At 65.1% G+C, this 21,192-nt stretch overlaps 1 protein-coding gene across 1 annotated transcript; it reads left to right on the top strand.

The window, feature by feature from the left end:
* Positions 1-896: 896 nt before the first annotated feature.
* Positions 897-20,057, top strand: ARHGEF1 (Rho guanine nucleotide exchange factor 1; the record flags this gene model as incomplete). Its single annotated transcript, XM_069882796.1, is given in 20 exon segments — positions 897-1,384; positions 2,503-2,687; positions 4,038-4,184; positions 4,273-4,355; positions 7,984-8,109; positions 8,934-9,048; positions 9,713-9,813; positions 9,906-9,983; positions 10,597-10,672; positions 10,768-10,935; positions 15,566-15,634; positions 15,637-15,652; positions 16,411-16,512; positions 16,625-16,692; positions 17,916-18,059; positions 18,612-18,800; positions 18,889-18,935; positions 18,995-19,141; positions 19,486-19,564; positions 19,998-20,057. Coding segments are annotated over 19 exon segments (2,421 nt in total), but the record flags the coding sequence as incomplete, so codon positions are not given.
* Between the last annotated feature and the right edge of the window lie 1,135 nt (positions 20,058-21,192).

The raw sequence follows: 21,192 nt of genomic DNA, 5'->3' as shown, positions 1-21,192 counted from the left end.
TGCACCCCCACATCCTTCCCCTCTCTCTGCACCCCCCGCACCCCCTGCACCCCCACATCCTTCCCCCCTGCACCCCCCGCACCCCCTGCACCCCCACATCCTTCACCCCCTGCACCCCCACATCCTGCACCCCTTTCACCCTCTGCACCCCCTTCACTCCCTGCACCCCCATATCCTGCACCCCTTCACCCCTGCACCCCCACATCCTTCCCCCCTGCACCCCAATATCCTTCACCCCCTGCACCCCCACATCCTTCACACTCTGCACCCCCTGCCCCCCAATATCCTTCCCCCCTGCACCCCCTTCCCCCCCTGCACCCCCACATCCTCCACCCCTTGCACCCCCACATCCTCCACACCCTGCACCCCCACATCCTTCACCCTCTGTACCCCCTGAACCCCTTTCACCCCCACATCACGCACCCCCTGCACCCCCACATCCTCCACCCCTTGCACCCCCACATCCTCCACCCCCTGCACCCCCTGCACCCCCACATCCTCCACCCCCTTCACCCTCTGCACCCCCTTCACTCCTTGCACCCCCACATCCTGCACCCCCTGAACCCCCTGCACCCCCTGCACCCCCACATCCTCCACCCCCTGCACCCCCACATCCTTCACCCCCTGCATCCCCTGCACCCCCTGCACCCCCTGCACCCCAATATCCTTCACCCCCTGCACCCCCTTCCCCCCCTCCACCCCCTGCACCCCCACATCCTGCACCCCCTGCACACCCTTCGCCCCCTGTACCCCAACATCCTTCACCCCTGCACCCCCTGCACCCCCACATCCTGCACCCCCTGCCCCCCTGCACCCCCTGCATCCCCACATCCTTCACTCCCTGCACCCCCTGCACCCCCACGTCCTTCACCCCCTGCACCCCGTGCACCCCACATCCTGATCCCCTGCACCCCCTGAACCCCCTGCACCCCCTGCACCCCAATATCCTTCACCCCCTGCACCCCCTGCATCCCCACATCCTTCACCCCCTGCACCCCCCGCACCCCCCCATCCTGCCCCCCCTGCCCCCGTGTCCTTTTTTTCGGGGTGCCCCCCGTGTCCTTTTTTTCGGGGTGCCCCCCCTTGTTTCGGGGGTGCCCCCTGCCCGCTCCTTCTCCGCACCCTCCTGCATCCGTCCTGCACCTCCCGCATCCCTGGCCTCCCCTCCCCGCCTCGCTCCGGCTTTGGGGTGCCCCCCCCGCCCCCCCCCGTGTTTTGGGGTGCCCCCTCAGGCTCCCCGGGAGGCTGGGGCGCTCGGAGAGCCTGCGCGTGGCGGATCGGAGGCGCTCGCAGCGCGGCCCCGGGGGAAGCAGCCGCGCTCCCGCAGCGACGTCGACCTGCAGGCCCCGCGCCCCGACGAGGGGGCCCCCCGCCCGCACCCCACGTAGGTGGGGGGGCACCCCGAAACGCGTACCCCCCCCTCAAAAAAAAATCGGGGGGGGGGGGGCGCCCCAAAAACGCCCCAAAACGCCTCAAAACCCACCCCCAAAGCACCTGAAAAGGCTCTCGAGAGCACCCCAAACCCCAAAAAAAATATCTCAGGAGCACCCCAAAAAACACCCCTAAACACTCCTAAAAGTACCCCAAAAATATCTCAACAACACCCCAAAACGCTCCTAAAAATATCTAAAAAAAAAAAAACCTCAAAAAAAATTCTCGGGAGCACCCCAAAATGCCCCTAAAAATACCTCAAAAAAATCTCAAGAGCACCCCAAAACACCCCAAAAAACACCCCAAAACACACCCCAAAACACCCCAAAACGCTCCTAAAAATCCCTCAAAAAATCCCTCAAAAAAAAAAAATCTCAGGAACACCCCAAAACACCCCAAAAAACATCCCAAAAAATCTCTGGAACACCCCAAAAACACCCCAAAAACACCCCAAAAACACCCCAAAACACCCCAAAAACACCCCAAAAAACATCCCAAAAAATCTCTGGAACACCCCAAAAACACCCCAAAAACACCCCAAAACACCCCAAAAACACCCCAAAAAACATCCCAAAAAATCTTAAAAACACCCCAAAAACCATCTCAATAACACCCCAAAAACCATCTGCTAAAGAGGGGGGGGCACCCCAAAAACACCCACCCCACCCCAAGGAGTAGGGGGCCCCCCCCAAATCACCTCAGTGAGGGGTTTGGGGTGGGGGGGTTCCCCAAAATCACCTCAGAGAGGAGGTTGGGGTGGGGGGGCTCCCTTAAATCACCCCAGAGAGGGGTTTGGGATGGGGGGGGCTCCCCAAAATCACCTCAGAGAGGGGTTTGGGCTGGGGGGGGCTCCCCAAGCTGGGATTTGAGATTGGGGGGCTCCCCAAAATCACCCCAGAGAGGGATTTGGGATGGGGGGGGCTCCCCAAAATCACCTCAGAGAGGGGTTTGGGATGGGGGGGCCCCCCCAAATCCCCTCCCAGGGTGGTGTGAGGGGCCAGGACCCCCTGAATCCCCTCCCAGGGTGGTGTGGGGGGTGTTTTGGGGTGCTGACCCCCCCTGTCCCCGCAGCCTGGAGCCGGGGGGGCCGGGGGGGGGCGACCCCCCGCAGTCCTTTCTGCCTCCCCAGTCTGAGGAGACTGAGCCGCGCGTGTCGGAGCTGGAGCTGGAGCCGCCGGCCTGGCGGCAGCTCGCGGCCCCCGACGCACTCCTCAGGCTGAAGAAGAGCGAGGTCAAGCGGCAAGAGGTCATCAACGGTCAGTGGGGACCCCCCCGGGACCCCAAAACCACCCCCAGACCCCCCAAAACCACACCCCCCCCCCCCCATCAACCCACAATCTCAGCATCCTCCCCGAATCCCTCCCATCCTCCCCAGGACCCCCCAGCCCAAACTCCCCAGGACCACCCCCCCCTCATTATCTTGACCCCCCACCCCCCCTCATCATCTTGACCCCCCACCAGGACCCCCCGGAACCCCAAAACCACACCCAGACCCCCCCAAACCCCCCACCCCCCTCATCAACCCACAATCTCAGCATCCTCCCCAGATCCCTCCCATCCTCCCCAGGACCCCCCCAAACCCCCCAGGACCCCCCCCTCATCATCTTGACCCCCCACCAGGACCCCCCGGGACCCCCAAAACCCCCCAGACCCCCAGGACCCCCCCTCCACCCCCTGTTCCCCCTCCCCAGGCCCTCACTCCCCCCTCATTCCCCCTCCCTCCTCTCCCCAGGACCCTCTCACTGCACCCCAGGACCCCCCTAACCTCCTTTACAGCCCTCCGGGACCCCCACCCTGATGCTCTCAGGACCCCCCCCCACACCATGACCCCCCCAGGACCCCCAGGACCCCCCCTCACCCCCAGTTCCCCCTCCCAGGACCTCACTCCTCCCCCATCCCCCCTCCCTCTGTGCCCCAAGACCCCCCCCCACCTCCTTTACAGCTCTCCGGGACCCCCACCCTGATGCTCTCAGGACCCCCCACCCCCAAGGCCCCCCCCAGGACCCCCCCCAGACCCCCAGGACTCCCCCCAGGACCCCCCCTCACCCCCAGTTCCCCCTCCCAGGCCCTCACTCCCCCCTGATCCCCCCTCCCTCCTCTCCCCAGGACCCTCTGACTGCACCTCAAGACCCCCCTAACCTCCTTTACAGCCCTCTGGGACCCCCACCCTGATGCTCTCAGGACCCCCCCCCACACCATGACCCCCCCCAGACCCCCATGACCCCCCTCCAACCCCTGTTCCCCCTCCCCAGGCCCTCACTCCCCGCTCATTCCCCCTCCCTCCTCGCCCCAGGACCCTCTGACTGCACCTCAAGACCCCCCTAACCTCCTTTACAGCCCTCTGGGACCCCCACCCTGATGCTCTCAGGACCCCCCCCCCACACCATGACCCCCCAGGACCCCTCCCCACCCCCAGTTCCCCCTCCCCAGGCCCTCACTCCCCCCTCATTCCCCCTCCCTCCTCACCCCAGGACCCTCTGACTGCACCCCAGGACTCCCCTAACCTTCTTTACAGCCCTCTGGGACCCCCACCGTGATGCTCTCAGGACCCCCCACCCCCCAGGCCCCCCCCCCAGCCCCCCCTGACCCCCCCTTTCCCCCCCCAGAGCTGTTCCTGACGGAGCACGCGCACGTGCGGATGCTGCGGGTGCTGCTGGAGCTCTTCTACCAGCCGATGCTGCGCGAGGGCTTCTTCGACGAGCAGGAGCTCGCCAACATCTTCCCCAGCCTCGAGGACCTGGTCGAGGTGCACAGTGAGTCCGGGGGGGCCCCCAAAGATTTAGGGGGGACACACACACACCCCCCCCTAAAGCGAACCACAACCCCGCTTTTCTGCTGCAGCCCTGTTCCTCGACAGCCTGAAGAGGCTGCGGGAGGAGAGCGGCTACGTCATCGACGCCATCGGGGACGTGCTGCTCGCCAGGGTGAGCGTGCGGGGAGCTGGGAGCGTGCGGGGCTGCTAGGAGGGGGTTTGAACCAGTGCAGGGTGCTGGGAGCGTGCAGGGAGCGTGCAGGGAGCATGCGGGGCTGCCAGGAGGGGGATTGAAGCAACACAAGGTGCTGGGAGCGTGCAGGGAGCGTGCGGAGCACGTGCAGGGCTGGGTTCAAGCCGCTGTGAGGTGCTGGGAGCATGCGGGATGCTTGGGAGCATGCAGGGAGCGTGCAGGATCCGGGAATGCATGCAGGGAGCGTGCAGGGAGGATGCAGGACCCCAGAGCGCATGCAGGGACCATGCGAGACCCAAGAATGCCTGCAGGGAGCATCCAGGGAGTGTGCAGGATCCAAGACCGCGTGCAGGGAACGTGCAGGATCTGAGAAATGCCTGCAGGGAGCGTGCAGGGAGCGTGCAGGACCCCAGAGTGCCTGCAGGGAGTGTGTGGGATGCGTGGGAGCGTGCAGGGAGCATCCAGGGAGCATGCAGGGTGCGTGCAGGATCCGAGAATGCCTGCAGGGAGTGTGCAGGGAGCATGCAGGAAGCTTGCAGGACCCCAGCGTGCATGCAGGGACCATGCGGGATCCAAGAATGCGTGCAGGGAGCATCCAGGGAGCGTGCAGGGAGCGTGCAGGATCCCAGAGTGCCTGCAGAGAGCGTGTGGGATGCGTGGGAGCGTGCAGGGAACATGCAAGGAGCTTGCAAGATCCGAGAGCGCATGCAGGGAGCATGTGGGATCCAAGAATGCCTGCAGGGAGTGTGCAGGGAGCACGCAGGGAGCTTGCAGGACCCCAGAGCGCATGCAGGGAGCGTGTGGGATGCGTGGGAGCGTGCAGGGAGCATGCAGGATCCAAAAGCGCATGCAGGGAGCGTGCAGGATCCAAGAATGCATGCAGGGAGCATGCAGGGAGCATGCAGGGAGCGTGCAGGATCTGAGAGTGCATACAGGGAGCGTGTGGGATGCGTGGGAGCGTGCAGGGAGCATCCAGGGAGCATGCAGGGAGCTTGCAGGACCCCAGAGTGCATGCAGGGAGCGTGTGGGATCCAAGAATGCCTGCAGGGAGTGTGCAGGGAGCATGCAGGGAGTTTGCAGGGAGTGTGCAGGATCTGAGAGCGCGTGCAGGGAGCGTGTGGGATGCGTGGGAGCGTGCAGGGAGCATGCAAGGAGCTTGCAAGATCCGAGAGCGCATGCAGGGAGCATGTGGGATCCAAGAATGCGTGCAGGGAGGATGCAGGGAGCATGCAGGGAGGATGCAGGACCCCAGAGTGCATGCAGGGAGCGTGTGGGATCCAAGAATGCGTGCAGGGAGGATGCAGGGAGCATGCAGGGAGGATGCAGGACCCCAGAGTGCATGCAGGGACCATGCGGGATCCAAGAATGCCTGCAGGGAGCATCCAGGGAGCGTGCAGGATCCAAGAATGCGTGCTTGGAGCATGCAGGGAGCGTGCAGGATCCCAGAGTGCCTGCAGGGAGCATGCGGGATGCGTGGGAGCGTGCAGGGAGCATCCAGGGAGCATGCAGGGAGCTTGCAGGATCCGAGAGCACATGCAGGTAGCATCCAGGGAGTGTGCGGGATCCGAGAATGCATGCAGGGAGCATCCAGGGAGCATGCAGGACCCCGGAGTGCGTGCAGGGAGCGTGTGGGATCCAAGAATGCCTGCAGGGAGTGTGCAGGGAGCATGCAGGGAGTGTGCAGGGAGTGTGCGGGATCTGAGAGCGCGTGCAGAGAGCGTGTGGGATGCGTGGGAGCGTGCAGGGAGCATGCAAGGAGCTTGCAAGATCCGAGAGCGCATGCAGGGAGCGTGCGGGATCCAAGAATGCCTGCAGGGAGTGTGCAGGGAGCACGCAGGGAGCTTGCAGGACCCCAGAGTGCATGCAGGGAGCGTGTGGGATGCGTGGGAGCGTGCAGGGAGCATCCAGGGAGCATCCAGGGAGCTTGCAGGATCCGAGAGCACATGCAGGGAGCATGTGGGATCCAAGAATGTGTGCAGGGAGCATGCAGGGAGCTTGCAGGACCCCAGAGCGCATGCAGGGACCATGCGGGATCCAAGAATGCCTGCAGGGAGCATCCAGGGAGCGTGCAGGATCCAAGAATGCGTGCAGGGAGCATCCAGGGAGTGTGCAGGACCCCAGAGTACATGCAGGGAGCATGCAGAGAGCTTGCAGGACCCCAGAGCGCATGCAGGGAGCGTGTGGGATGCGTGGGAGCGTGCAGGGAGCATCCAGGGAGCATCCAGGGAGCGTGCGGGATCCGAGAACGCGTGCAGGGAGCATCCAGGGAGCGTGCAGGACCCCAGAGTACATGCAGGGAGCATGTAGGACCCCAGAGCGCATGCAGGGAGCATCCAGGGAGCGTGCGGGATCCGAGAGCGCATGCAGGGAGCGTGTGGGATCCAAGAATGTGTGCAGGGAGCATGCAAGGAGCGTGCAGGACCCCAGAGCGCATGCAGGGAGCGTGTGGGATGCGTGGGAGCGTGCAGGGAGCATCAGGGAGCATGCAGGGAGCGTGCAGGATCCGAGAGTGCATACAGGGAGCATGTGGGATCCAAGAATGCCTGCAGGGAGTGTGCAGGGAGCTTGCAGGATCCGAGAGTGCATGCAGGGAGCATGTGGGATCCAAGAATGTGTGCAGGGAGTGTGCAGGGGGCTTGCAGGACCCCAGAGCGCATGCAGGGAGCGTGTGGGATCCAAGAATGCCTGCAGGGAGTGTGCAGGGAGTGTGCAGGATCTGAGAGCGCGTGCAGGGAGCGTGTGGGATGCGTGGGAGCGTGCAGGGAGCATGCAAGGAGCTTGCAAGATCCGAGAGCACATGCAGGGAGCATGTGGGATCCAAGAATGTGTACAGGGAGGATGCAGGGAGCATGCAGGGAGGATGCAGGACCCCAGAGCGCATGCAGGGAGCATGCGGGATGCGTGGGAGCGTGCAGGGAGCATCCAGGGAGCATGCAGGGAGCGTGCAGGATCCGAGAGCGCATGCAGGGAGCATGTGGGATCCAAGAATGTGTGCAGGGAGCATGCAGGGAGCTTGCAGGACCCCAGAGCGCATGCAGGGACCATGCGGGATCCAAGAATGCCTGCAGGGAGCATCCAGGGAGCGTGCAGGATCCAAGAATGCGTGCAGGGAGCATCCAGGGAGTGTGCAGGACCCCAGAGTACATGCAGGGAGCATGCAGAGAGCTTGCAGGACCCCAGAGCGCATGCAGGGAGCGTGTGGGATGCGTGGGAGCGTGCAGGGAGCATCCAGGGAGCATCCAGGGAGCGTGCGGGATCCGAGAACGCGTGCAGGGAGCATCCAGGGAGCGTGCAGGACCCCAGAGTACATGCAGGGAGCATGTAGGACCCCAGAGCGCATGCAGGGAGCATCCAGGGAGCGTGCGGGATCCGAGAGCGCATGCAGGGAGCGTGTGGGATCCAAGAATGTGTGCAGGGAGCATGCAAGGAGCGTGCAGGACCCCAGAGCGCATGCAGGGAGCGTGTGGGATGCGTGGGAGCGTGCAGGGAGCATCAGGGAGCGTGCAGGGAGCGTGCAGGGAGCGTGCGGGCTCGGCAGCCGTCCGTGCGCCGCGCCGGGGCCCGCGGGGCCGTCGGGAGCGGGTTCGTGACGCCGCGGCGGCCGCAGTTCGAGGGCACCGAGGGCAGCTGGTTCCAGAAGATCTCGGCGCGGTTCTGCAGCCGCCAGTCCTTCGCGCTGGAGCAGCTCAAGGCCAAGCAGCGCAAGGACGCGCGCTTCAGCCAGTTCATACAGGTGCCCCCCCAAAAAAAAGAGACCCCGGGACCCACAGTTTCCCCACACGGGTCCCCCCATAGCCCCCCAGACCCCCCATAGCACCCCAGGACCCCCGGATTCCCCCCCAGACCCCCAGATTCCCCTACAAACCTCCCTCTGCAGATCCCCAGGACCCCAAAATTCCCCCCAGTCCCCTCCCAGGACCCCCACATTTCCCCCCAGCCCCCCCTCTACAGATCCCCAGGACCCCCCGTAGCCCCCCAGGACCCCCAGATTCCCCCCCCAGACCCCCAGGACCCCCAGATTCATCTCCAGACACCCCTCTACAGGTGCTCCAGCACCCCTTGATTCCCCCCCAGACCCCCTGTAGCCCCCCAGGACCCCCAGATTCACCCCTAGATCCCCCTCTACAGACCCTCCAGCACCCCCCCATTTCCCCCAGCCCCCCTCTACAGATTCCTGGGACCCCCAGATCCCCCAGACCCCCCATTTTGTTGTCCCCCCACCAAGAAGCCTCCAGCCCCCCAATCCCCCCCTCCTCCAGGCCTCCAGGACCCATCCTAGACCCCCCCAGACCCCCAATTTCTCCTCAGGACCCCCCCCAGACCCCCAGTTTCTCCCCAGGACCCCCCATAGACCCCCCCAGCCCCTCAATTTCTCCTCAGGACCCCCCCAAACCCCCCTATTTCCACCCCCCACCCCAGGAAGCCAAGATCCAACCTCCATCCCCCCCAATCCCTGCCTCCTCCAGGCCTCCAGGATCCCCTCAGCCCCCCAATTTCTACCTAGAACCCCCCAATTTCTGCTCAGGACCCCCCCATTTCGTTGTGTCCCCCCCCCAGGAAGCCGAGAGCCAACCGCGATGCCGCCGCCTGCAGCTGCGCGACATCATCCCCACCGAGATGCAGCGACTCACCAAGTACCCGCTGCTGCTGCACAGCATCACCAAGTGCACGGGTGAGCGCGATGGGGGGCCCCCAGACACCCCAAAAACCCACAGACACCCCCAACCCCCCCCCCAGGACACCCCCAGACCCCCCAATCCCCGCCTAGTCCCTATGTCTACCCGCAGAGGCTGCACCGAGGTGGAGCAGGAGGCCGAGTGCAGCCCCCCAACTCCTCCCTGAGCCCTCCAGACACCCCCAAACCCCCTCAGATCCCCCCCCACACCCCCCAATTCCTCTCCAGAACCTCCCAACTCCCCCCAGACCCCCCAAATTCCCACCCCAATCCCTCCATCCACCCACAGAGGCCGCGGACGAGCACGCGAAGGTGGAGCAGGCGGCCAAGTGCAGCCCCCCAACTCCTCCCTGAGGCCTCCAGACACCCCCAAACCCCCTCAGATCCCCCCCACACCCCCTAATTCCCCTCCAGAACCTCCCAACTCCCCCCAGACCCCCCAAATTCCCACCCCAATCCCTCCATCCACCCACAGAGGCCGCGGACGAGCGCGCGAAGGTGGAGCAGGCGGCCAAGTGCAGCCCCCCAACTCCTCCCTGAGCCCTCCAGACACCCCCAAACTGCCTCAGATCCCCCCCACACCCCCTAATTCCCCTCCAGAACCTCCCAACTCCCCCCAGACCCCCCAAATTCCCACCCCGATCCCTCCATCCACCCGCAGAGGCCGCGGACGAGCGCGCGAAGGTGGAGCAGGCGGCCGAGTGCTGCCGCCAGATCCTCAACCACGTCAACCAGGAGGTGCGGGACATGGAGAACCTGATGGTAAGAGCCCCCCAAACCCTTCAGAACCCCCCCAAAACCTTCTAGGGACCCCAAATCACCCCCTGACACCCCCCGCCCCCTTCTCTCGGCAGAAGCTGAAGGATTATCAGCGGCGCTTGGATCTCTCCAACCTGAAGCAGAGCACGGACCCGCTGCTCAGCGAGTTCAGGGTGAGGGGGGGGCTCCTACCCCCACTCCGCACCCCCAAATACCCCCCTGCACCCCCAAATATCCCCTCAGCCCCCCCGATCATCCCCTATCCCCGCCCCGAGCTCCCCAATCCCCTCTGAGCCCTCCAAATCCTCCGAGCCCCCCAACTCCCCTCTGACACCCCCTCCCAGCTTCCCCCACTCCCCCCTCACCCCCAACTCTCACCTCAGCCCCCCAACTCTTCCTTGAGCCCCCCCTTACTTCTCCTGAGCCCCCCAGCTCCTCCCTGACCCCCTAAATCTCCCTCCAACCTCCTGACCCCCAACTCCCACCTCATCCCCCCCGACCTCCCCGAATCCCCCTGACCCCCAACTTCCCCGAACCCCCCACGTTCCCCCCTGAACCCCCAGATCTCCCACGCCTCCGCTGACCCCCCCAACCCCCACTTTGCCCCCCCCAGCTCCTCCTTGAGCCCCCCAACCCCTCCCTGACCCCCCAAACGCTCCTGCCCCCCGCCTCCTGTCTGCCTTCCCCCGAGTCCCCGAGCTCCCCCGTGACCCCCCACAACTCCCCCCGACCCCCCCTCGCTTCCCTGACCCCCCCAGCCCCCCTGAACCCCCTCCTGCCCCCCAGAACATGGACATCACCAAGCGGAACCTGGTGCACGAGGGACCCCTGACGTGGCGCCTGACGCGGGACAAGGCCGTGGGTGAGAATCGCCGCTCGGGATGGGGGCCTGGGGGTCCCCGCTCGCCTCCTGACCCCCCCACCCCGTGGTTTTGGGGGCTCCCCCCACCCCCCCAGAGGTGCAGGTGCTGCTGCTGGACGACCTGCTGGTGCTGCTGCAGCGGCAGGAGGAGCGGCTGGTGCTGCGGTGCCACAGCCGAACCATCAGCCCCGCGCCCGACGGCAAGCAGATGCTGAGCCCCGTCATCCGCCTCAGCTCCGCCATGACCCGCGAGGTGGCCACGGGTGAGTTTGGGGGCGCAGGGCTGGGATTTGGGGGTGCAGACCTCGATTTGGGGGTGCAGAGCTTGAGTTGAGGGCTGTGGGGTGATTGGGGTTTGTTGATGCTGAGCCCAGTGATCCGGCTCAGCTCGACCTTGATGTGTGAGGTGGCCACAGGGGTGGATTTGGGGGTGCAGAGCTGGATTTGGGGGTGCAGGGCTTGGATTTGGGGGTGCAGACCTCGATTTCGGGGTGCAGAGCTTGAGTTGAGGGTTGCGGGGTGATTGGGGTTTGCTGATGCTGAGCCCAGTGATCTGGCTCAGCTCGACCTTGATGTGTGAGGTGGTCACAGGGGTGGATTTGGGGGTGCAGAGCTGGATTTGGGGGTGCAGGGCTTGGATTTGGGGGTGCAGACCTCGATTTCGGGGTGCAGAGCTTGAGTTGAGGGCTGTGGGGCGATTGGGGTTTGCTGATGCTGAGCCCAGTGATCCGGCTCAGCTCGACCTTGATGTGTGAGGTGGCCACAGGGGTGGATTTGGGGGTGCAGAGCTGGATGTGGGGGTGCAGGGCTTGGATTTGGGGGTGCAGACCTCGATTTGGGGGTGCAGAGCTTGAGTTGAGGGTTGCGGGGTGATTGGGGTTTGCTGATGCTGAGCCCAGTGATCTGGCTCAGCTCGACCTTGATGTGTGAGGTGGTCACAGGGGTGGATTTGGGGGTGCAGAGCTGGATTTGGGGGTGCAGGGCTTGGATTTGGGGGTGCAGACCTCGATTTCGGGGTGCAGAGCTTGAGTTGAGGGCTGTGGGGCGATTGGGGTTTGCTGATGCTGAGCCCAGTGATCCGGCTCAGCTCGACCTTGATGTGTGAGGTGGCCACAGGGGTGGATTTGGGGGTACAGAGATAGATTTGAGGGTGCAGGGGCTGGATTTGGGGATGCAGACCTCGATTTCGGGGTGCAGAGCTTGAGTTGAGGGCTGTGGGGCGATTGGGGTTTGCTGATGCTGAGCCTGGTGATGAAGTTTGGCTCCAGCATGGCATGTGAGGTGGCCACAGGGGTGGATTTGGGGGTACAGAGCTGGATGTGGGGGTGCATAGCTGGATTTGGGGGTGCAGACCTCGATTTGGGGGTGCAGAGCTTGGGTTGAGGGCTATGAGGCGATTGGGGTTTGCTGATGCTGAGCCTGGTGATTCGGCTCAACTCGACCTTGATGTGTGAGGTGGCCACAGGGGTGGATTTGGGGGTGCAGAGCTGGATTTGGGGGTGCAGGGCTGGAATTGGGGGTGCACGGCTTGGATTTGGGGGTGCAGACCCCGATTTGGGGGTGCAGAGCTTGAGTTGAGGGCTGTGGGGTGATTGGGGTTTGCTGATGCTGAGCCCAGTGATCCGGCTCAGCTCGATCTTGATGTGTGAGGTGGCCACAGGGGTGGATTTGGGGGTGCAGAGCTGGATTTGGGGGTGCAGGGCTTGGATTTGGGGGTGCAGACCTCGATTTGGGGGTGCAGAGCTTGAGTTGAGGGTTGCGGGGTGATTGGGGTTTGCTGATGCTGAGCCCAGTGATCCGGCTCAGCTCGACCTTGACATGTGAGGTGGCCACAGGGGTGGATTTGGGGGTGCAGAGCTGGATTTGGGGGTGCAGGGCTTGGATTTGGGGGTGCAGACCTCGATTTGGGGGTGCAGAGCTTGAGTTGAGGGTTGCGGGGTGATTGGGGTTTGCTGATGCTGAGCCCAGTGATCTGGCTCAGCTCGACCTTGATGTGTGAGGTGGTCACAGGGCTGGATTTGGGGGTGCAGAGCTGGATTTGGGGGTGCAGGGCTTGGATTTGGGGGTGCAGACCCCGATTTCGGGGTGCAGAGCTTGAGTTGAGGGCTGTGGGGTGATTGGGGTTTGTTGATGCTGAGCCCAGTGATCCGGCTCAGCTCGACCTTGATGTGTGAGGTGGTCACAGGGGTGGATTTGGGGGTGCAGAGCTGGATGTGGGGGTGCAGGGCTTGGATTTGGGGGTGCAGACCTCGATTTCGGGGTGCAGAGCTTGAGTTGAGGGCTGTGGGGCGATTGGGGTTTGCTGATGCTGAGCCCAGTGATCCGGCTCAGCTCGACCTTGACATGTGAGGTGGCCACAGGGGTGGATTTGGGGGTGCAGAGCTGGATTTGGGGGTGCAGGGCTTGGATTTGGGGGTGCAGACCTCGATTTCGGGGTGCAGAGCTTGAGTTGAGGGTTGCGGGGCGATTGGGGTTTGCTGATGCTGAGCCTGGTGATGAAGTTTGGCTCAGCATGGCATGTGAGGTGGCCACAGGGGTGGATTTGGGGGTACAGAGCTGGATGTGGGGGTGCATAGCTGGATTTGGGGGTGCAGACCTCGATTTGGGGGTGCAGAGCTTGGGTTGAGGGCTATGAGGCGATTGGGGTTTGCTGATGCTGAGCCTGGTGATGCAGCTTGGCTCCAGCATGACATGTGAGGTGGCCACAGGGGTGAATTTGGGGGTGCAGAGCTGGATGTGGGGGTGCAGGGCTTGGATTTGGGGGTGCAGACCCCGATTTGGGGGTGCAGAGCTTGAGTTGAGGGCTGTGGGGTGATTGGGGTTTGCTGATGCTGAGCCCAGTGATCCGGCTCAGCTCGATCTTGATGTGTGAGGTGGCCACAGGGGTGGATTTGGGGGTGCAGAGCTGGATTTGGGGGTGCAGGGCTTGGATTTGGGGGTGCAGACCTCGATTTGGGGGTGCAGAGCTTGAGTTGAGGGTTGCGGGGTGATTGGGGTTTGCTGATGCTGAGCCCAGTGATCCGGCTCAGCTCGACCTTGACATGTGAGGTGGCCACAGGGGTGGATTTGGGGGTGCAGAGCTGGATTTGGGGGTGCAGGGCTTGGATTTGGGGGTGCAGACCTCGATTTGGGGGTGCAGAGCTTGAGTTGAGGGTTGCGGGGTGATTGGGGTTTGCTGATGCTGAGCCCAGTGATCTGGCTCAGCTCGACCTTGATGTGTGAGGTGGTCACAGGGCTGGATTTGGGGGTGCAGAGCTGGATTTGGGGGTGCAGGGCTTGGATTTGGGGGTGCAGACCCCGATTTGGGGGTGCAGAGCTTGAGTTGAGGGCTGTGGGGTGATTGGGGTTTGTTGATGCTGAGCCCAGTGATCCGGCTCAGCTCGACCTTGATGTGTGAGGTGGTCACAGGGGTGGATTTGGGGGTGCAGAGCTGGATGTGGGGGTGCAGGGCTTGGATTTGGGGGTGCAGACCTCGATTTCGGGGTGCAGAGCTTGAGTTGAGGGCTGTGGGGCGATTGGGGTTTGCTGATGCTGAGCCCAGTGATCCGGCTCAGCTCGACCTTGACATGTGAGGTGGCCACAGGGGTGGATTTGGGGGTGCAGAGCTGGATTTGGGGGTGCAGGGCTTGGATTTGGGGGTGCAGACCTCGATTTCGGGGTGCAGAGCTTGAGTTGAGGGTTGCGGGGCGATTGGGGTTTGCTGATGCTGAGCCTGGTGATGAAGTTTGGCTCCAGCATGGCATGTGAGGTGGCCACAGGGGTGGATTTGGGGGTACAGAGCTGGATGTGGGGGTGCATAGCTGGATTTGGGGGTGCAGACCTCGATTTGGGGGTGCAGAGCTTGGGTTGAGGGCTATGAGGCGATTGGGGTTTGCTGATGCTGAGCCTGGTGATGCAGCTTGGCTCCAGCATGACATGTGAGGTGGCCACAGGGGTGAATTTGGGGGTGCAGAGCTGGATGTGGGGGTGCAGGGCTTGGATTTGGGGGTGCAGACCCCGATTTGGGGGTGCAGAGCTTGAGTTGAGGGCTGTGGGGTGATTGGGGTTTGTTGATGCTGAGCCCAGTGATCTGGCTCAGCTCGACCTTGATGTGTGAGGTGGCCACAGGGGTGGATTTGGGGGTGCAGAGCTGGATTTGGGGGTGCAGGGGCTGGATTTGGGGGTGCAGGGCTTGGATTTGGGGGTGCAGACCTCGATTTGGGGGTGCAGGGCTTGGGTTGAGGGCTATGAGGCGATTGGGGTTTGCTGATGCTGAGCCTGGTGATGAAGTTTGGCTTCAGCATGGCATGTGAGGTGGCCACAGGGGTGGATTTGGGGGTGCAGAGCTGGATGTGGGGGTGCAGGGCTTGGATTTGGGGGTGCAGACCTCGATTTGGGGGTGCAGAGCTTGGGTTGAGGGTTGCGGGGTGATTGGGGTTTGCTGATGCTGAGCCCAGTGATCCGGCTCAACTCGACCTTGATGTGTGAGGTGGCCACAGGGGTGGATTTGGGGGTACAGAGCTGGATGTGGGGGTGCAGGGCTTGGATTTGGGGGTGCAGACCTCGATTTGGGGGTGCAGGGCTGGATGTGGGGGTGCAGACCTCGATTTGGGGGTGCAGGGCTTGGGTTGAGAGCTGTAGAGCCGATTTGGGGGCACGGGGCGGGGGGGTCTGCTGTGGGGGTGCAGGAGGTTTGGGGGTGCAGAGCTGTTTTAGGGGATCGGGGGCTGGGGGTGGGGTCTGTTTTGGGGGAGCGGGGGGGTCTCTTCTTGGGGTGCAGGGGGTTGGGGGTGCAGGGGGGGCTGGTTTAGGGGTTTGGGGCTGGTTTAGGGGTCCGTGGGGTGTTCTGAGCGTGTTGGGGAGCTGGGGTCCCCCCTTTGCCCCCCCCAAATTCCCCCCCCTGCCCCCCCCCAGACCACCGAGCCTTCTACATCATCATCAGCTGGGAGGGGGGGGCCCAGATCTACGAGCTGGTGGCCAGAGCCCGGCCGAGAGGAAAAAGTGAGGGGGGGGGTTGGGATTGGGGGGGGGGATTTGGGGGGGCTTGAGGGGATTGGGGGGGCTGGATTGGGATTGAGGGGGTGGGATTTGGGGGGGCTTGAGGGGATTGGGGGGGCTGGATTGGGATTGAGGGGGTGGGATTGGGGGATTGGGAATGGGGGGGTGGGATTTGGGGGGGCTTGAGGGAATTGGGGGGCAGGATTGGGGTTTGGGGGTGGGATTGGGAATGGGGGGGTGGGATTTGGGGGGCTTGAGGGAATTGGGGGGGCAGGATTGGGGTTCGGGGGGATTGGGAATGGGGGGGTGGGATTTGGGGGGGCTTGAGGGAATTGGGGGGGCAGGATTGGGGTTCGGGGGTGGGATTTGGGGGGGCTTGAGGGAATTGGGGGGGCAGGATTGGGGTTTGGGGGTGGGATTGGGAATGGGGGGGTGGGATTTGGGGGGGCTTGAGGGAATTGGGGGGGCAGGATTGGGGTTCGGGGGGATTGGGAATGGGGGGGTGGGAATGGGGGGCAGGGTTGGGATTAGGGGTGAGATTTGGGGGGGGTTGAGGGAATTGGGGGGGCAGGATTGGGGTTCGGGGGATTGGGGGGGGTGGGATTCGAGGGGGGGGGAATGGGGGGGGGTGGGAATTGGGAGGGGGGGTTTGGGGTTGAGGGGTGGGATGGGGGGTGATTTGGGGGTTGGGGGGGAGGGGCTGGGGGGGGAGGGTGCAGGTTTTGGGGTGCTGACCCCCCCTTTCCCCCCCCCCCCCCCAGCTGGTGCGCGTTGATCAGCGAGACGGCCGGGTCCCTCAAACTGCCGGGGTCCCAGTGGGCGAAGCCCCCCCGCCCCGGGGGGGGGTCCCCCAGCCCCCTCTGGTGAGGAGGGGGGGGTCATTGCGGGGGGGGGGTGTCCCACAGCCCCCTCTGATTGGTTGGGGGGTGCTGGGGGGGGGGTCCTGTCCATCCCTGACCCCCCCAATTTGTCCCCCCAGCGGGTACCGGAGCCCCTGCTGAGCAGCTCGGAAAACGGGGGGGCCCTGAAGGAGCCCCTGGACGGTGAGGGGGGGGGGGGGGCTGGGGTGTTTGTGGGGGATCCAGTGGATTTGGGGGTGTCCGGGGGTTCTAGGGGGTGTTCTGGGGGTCCTGGGGTGTCCGGAGGGTGTTTGGGGGTGTCTGAGGGGTATCCGGGGGGTTTGGGGGTGTCTGTCTGGGGGGGTTCAGGGGGTCCCAGTGGATTTGGGGGGTTCTGGGGGGTCCCAGTGGATTTGGGGGTGTCCGGGGATGTTGAGGGGTGTCTTGGGGGGGTTCCAGTGGATTTGGGGGTGTCCGGGGGATGTTGAGGGGTGTCTGGGGGGTCCCAGTGGGTTTGGGGGGTGTCTGTGGGTGTTTGGGGGTGTTTGGGGTGGTTGGTGGGGTCTGTGGGTGTTTGGGGTGTCTGGGGGGTGTTTGGGGGGGGTTGGTGGGGTCTGTGGGTGTTTGGGGGTGTCCGAGAGGTGTTTGGGGGGGTCTGTGGGTGTCTGAGGGTGTCCAGGGGGGTGTTTGGGGGGGGTCTGTGGCTGTTTGGGGGGGTTGGTGGGGTCTGTGGGCGTTTGGGGGTGTCTGGGGGGGGTTGGGAGGTTTGGGGGGGGTTGGTGGGGTCTGTGGGTGTTTGGGGGTGTCTGGGGGGTGTTTGGGGGGGTCTGGGGTGTTTGGGGGTGTCCAGGGGTGTTGGTGGGGTCTGTGGGTGTTTGGGGGTGTCCGGGGGGTGTTTGGGGGTGTCTGAGGGTGTCCGGGGGGGGTTTGGGGGGGTCTGGGGGTGTTTGGGGGTGTTTGGTGGGGTCTGTGGGTGTTTGGGGGTGTCCAGGGGGTGTTTGGGGGTGTCTGGGGGGTGTTTGGGGGGGTCTGGGGGTGTTTGGGGGTGTTTGGTGGGGTCTGTGGGTGTTTGGGGTGTCCAGGGGGGTGTTTGGGGGTGTCTGAGGGTGTCCGGGGGGGGTTTGGGGGGGTCTGGGGTGTTTGGGGGTGTCCGGGGGTGTTTGGGGGGTTTGGGGGCATCTGGGGGTGTCGGGGGGTGTTTGGGGGGGGGTCTGGGGGTGTCCGGGGGGTGTTTGGTGGGGTCTGTGGGGGTTGGGGGGGTCTGTGGGTGTTTGGGGGTGTCGGGGGGTGTTTGGGGGGGTCTGTGGGGGTTGGGGGGGTCTGTGGGGGGTTGGTGGGGTCTGGGGGTGTTTGGGGGTGTCGGGGGGTGTTTGGTGGGGTCTGTGGGGGGTTTGGGGGTGTCGGGGGGTCTGACCGTGCCCCCCCAGAGCGCGATCAGGCGGGGGCCGTGGAGGGGACGGAGGGTCCCGAGCGCCGGGGGGGGGCGGCCGAGCGGGAGCTGCTGGCGCCGGGGAGACCCCAGACCTGGGCGGGGGGCGAGGCGGGGCTGGCGGCCTCGGCGCTCCGACGAGGTGAGGGGGGGGACCCCAGACCCTGACCCCCCACTGGGACCCCCGACCCCAAATCCTGACCCCAGGGGACCCCCGACCCCCAACCCTGACCCCTAACCCTGCTCTGAGCCCCCAGACCCCCCAAATCCTGACCCCAGGGGACCCCAGACCCCCAACCCTGATCCCAGCCCTGCTCTGAACCCCCAGACCCCCATCTCTGCCCCCCAACCCTGATCCCCAGCCTGCCGTGAGCCCCCAGACCCCCAAATCCTGACCCAGGGGACCCCCGACCCCCAACCCTGCTCCCTAACCCTGCTCTGAGCCCCCAGACCCCCAACCCTGACCCCCAGCCCTGCTCTGAGCCCCCAGACCCCCAAATCCTGACCCCAGAGGACCCCAGACCCCCAACCTTGACCCCTAACCCTGCTCTGAGCCCCCAGACCCCCAACCCTGAACCCCAATCCTGACCCCCAGCCCTGCTCTGAACCCCAGACCCTCATCTCTGCCCCCCAACCCTGATCCCCAGCCTGCTGTGAGCCCCCAGACCCCCATCTCTGCCCCCTTTGCCCCCAGTGTCGGCGCTGAAGCAGCTGCTGCCGGCGGGGGCCGGGGGGGCCGGTGACGGGGCCGCGTCCCCCCCCGAGGATTCCTGGGGGGGCTCCGGGCCGGCCCCCCACCCCGAGGAGCGTCGGACGCGGGGGACGGCGCCGAGAGCGAGAGCGACGGCCGGGGGGGGCAGCGCCCCCGAGGGGGGGGGCACAGGTATGGGGGGGGCAGGGGGGGTCTGGGGGGGCATGGGAGGGGGTTTGGGGTGTAACCCCCCCACTTTCTCTCCCTTTCTCCTTCGCAGCACCCCCCCCCAATGGCCCCCGCTGCCCACAATGGGGGTCTGGGGGGGCACAGGGTTTTATTTTTGGGGTGTAACCCCCCCCTCTTTCTCTCTCTCTCCTTCACAGGGCCCCCCCCCGAACGGCCCCCGCTCCCCACAATGGGGGTCTCGGGGCGGGGAGGTTGGGGGGGCCCCCCTGGCGCTGCCCCCCCCCCAGGCTGCCTGGCTGGCGGAGGAGCTGCAGGGGCTGGAGGAGACGCTGCAGGGGCTGAAGGTGAGGGGGGGGGGGGGCTGCGACCCCCCAAAAGTGTGGGGCTGGGGGGCAACAGGGGGCTGGGACCCCCCGAATCTGGGGGGCAGTAGGGGGCTGGGGGGGGCAATAGAGGGCTGGGACCCCCAGATGAGGTGGGGTTGGGGGGCCATAGGGGGCTGGGGGGGGCAATAGGGGGCTGGGACCCCCAGATGAGGTGGGTTGGGGGGCAATAGGGGGTTGGGGGGGGCAATAGAGGGCTGGGACCCCCAGATGAGGTGCGGTTGGGGGGCAGTAGGGGGCTGGGGGGGGCAATAGGGGTCTGGGGGCCGCAGTGCCCCCCACGCCGTGGGTCTGTGCCCCCCCAGGAGATCGAGGAGCAGTTCTGGCAGCTCCAGCAGATCCTGGCCCGGCGCAGCCCCAGCAGCCTCTTCACATGAAGGGGGGGTAAGGGGGGGCTCTATGGGGCTGGGGGGGTAATGGGGGGGCTGGGGGGGGGGCTGGGGGGTGTGTTCTGTGGGGTTAGGGGGCCATGGGGGCGTTGTTCTGTGGGTCTGGGGGGGCCATGGGGCGTGTTCTAGTCTGGGCTGGGTTGGGGGGCCATGGGGCGTGTTCTATGGGTCTGGGGGGGCCATGGGGCGTGTTCTGTGGGTCTGGGGGGGCCATGGGGCGTGTTATATGGGTCTGGGGGGGCCATGGGGTGTGTTCTATGGGTCTGGGGGGGTCTTTGGGGTGTGTTCTATGGGTCTGGGGGGGTCTTTGGGGTGTGTTCTATGGGTCTGGGGGGGTCTTTGGGGTGTGTTCTTTGGGGCTGGGGGGGTCTTTGGGGTGCAATCGCCCCCCCCCCCAGGCTCCCTGACCCCTTTCTCTCCCCCCCCAGGACCCCCCCCAGAAGATACGGGTGCCCCCCCCCCCCAGCAGCCGCATCCCGATACCCGTGCCGATACCCGTGTAGCCCCCCCCCCCCCAATTTACTCCAGGACCAGTTTGGGGGGACACACACACACCCCACATTGTGGGGGGGGGCGCAATCTATGGGTCTGGGGGGGGGGCACCCCGATCTATGGGGCCGGGGGGGGTGCTTTTTAACCTTTGTACAGAAAATAGGGGGGGCCCCTAGGTGCCCCCCCCCCCCCTCAGGGACACCCCCCCCCCCTAATTTTGGGCTGAAAACCAAAGATTCTGGGCTAACGCCAAATAAAATCATCGCTTCTGCGCCCCACCCCGTGGTTGTTTTGGGTCTGGGGGGGGCCCCCCTCAATGTTGGGGTGTCCCCCCCTCGATATTGGGGTGTCCCCCCCCCCAGAGGCGGAGGCGAGGCCGAGCGAGGGGGGGTTTATTGCTTGAGCGGCCGCGGGGGGGGGCGGCGGGGGGGCACAGGGGGGTATTTACAGATTGGGGGTGCAGGGGGGTATTTACAGATTGGGGGTGCAGGGGGGGGCTGGTTCCTCCATCACAACGATGCAAAGCGGGGGGGGGGGACGGGGGGGGGCACAGACAATATTGCACTTCAAGTTGGGGGGGGGTTAAAAAGTGGGGGGGGGCTGCGGGGGGCCCCTAAACGGCACAAGGGGGCAGGGGGGACACGAATGGGGGTCAAGTTGAGGACCCTGGGGTTCCCCACCCCCCCCATTTTGGGGTGTCAGGGGCCCCCCCATCGTGGGGTGCCGCCCCCCCCACCCCTTTTTGGGGGCTTCCCCCGTTTTGGGGTGTCAAGACCCCCCCGTTCGGGGTGTCAGGGTGTCCCTCCCCATTTTAGGGTATCAGGGACCCCCCCTTTGGGGGTTCCCCCCCGTTTTGGGGAGCCCCCCCCATTTCGGGGTGTCAGGGCCCCCCCATTTCAGGGTGATGCCCCCATTTTGGGGTATCAGGGCCCCCCATTTCGGGGTGACCCCCCCCATTTCAAGGTGCCCCCCCATTGCGGGGAGCCCCCACCATTTTGGGGTATCAGGGCTCCCCTTTTCGGGGTTCCCCTCCATTTTGGGGAGCCCCCCTTTTTGGGCTATCAGGGCACCCCCTTTTGGGGTTCCCTCCACATTTTGGGGTGTCAGGGCCCCCATTTCAGGGTGACCCCC

This window comes from Phaenicophaeus curvirostris, unplaced genomic scaffold (genome assembly GCF_032191515.1).
Source record: "Phaenicophaeus curvirostris isolate KB17595 unplaced genomic scaffold, BPBGC_Pcur_1.0 scaffold_338, whole genome shotgun sequence".
NCBI lineage: Eukaryota > Metazoa > Chordata > Aves > Cuculiformes > Cuculidae > Phaenicophaeus > Phaenicophaeus curvirostris.
The sequence above is the reverse complement of the archived record's forward strand: the minus strand, read 5'-3'. Positions and strand labels throughout refer to the sequence as shown.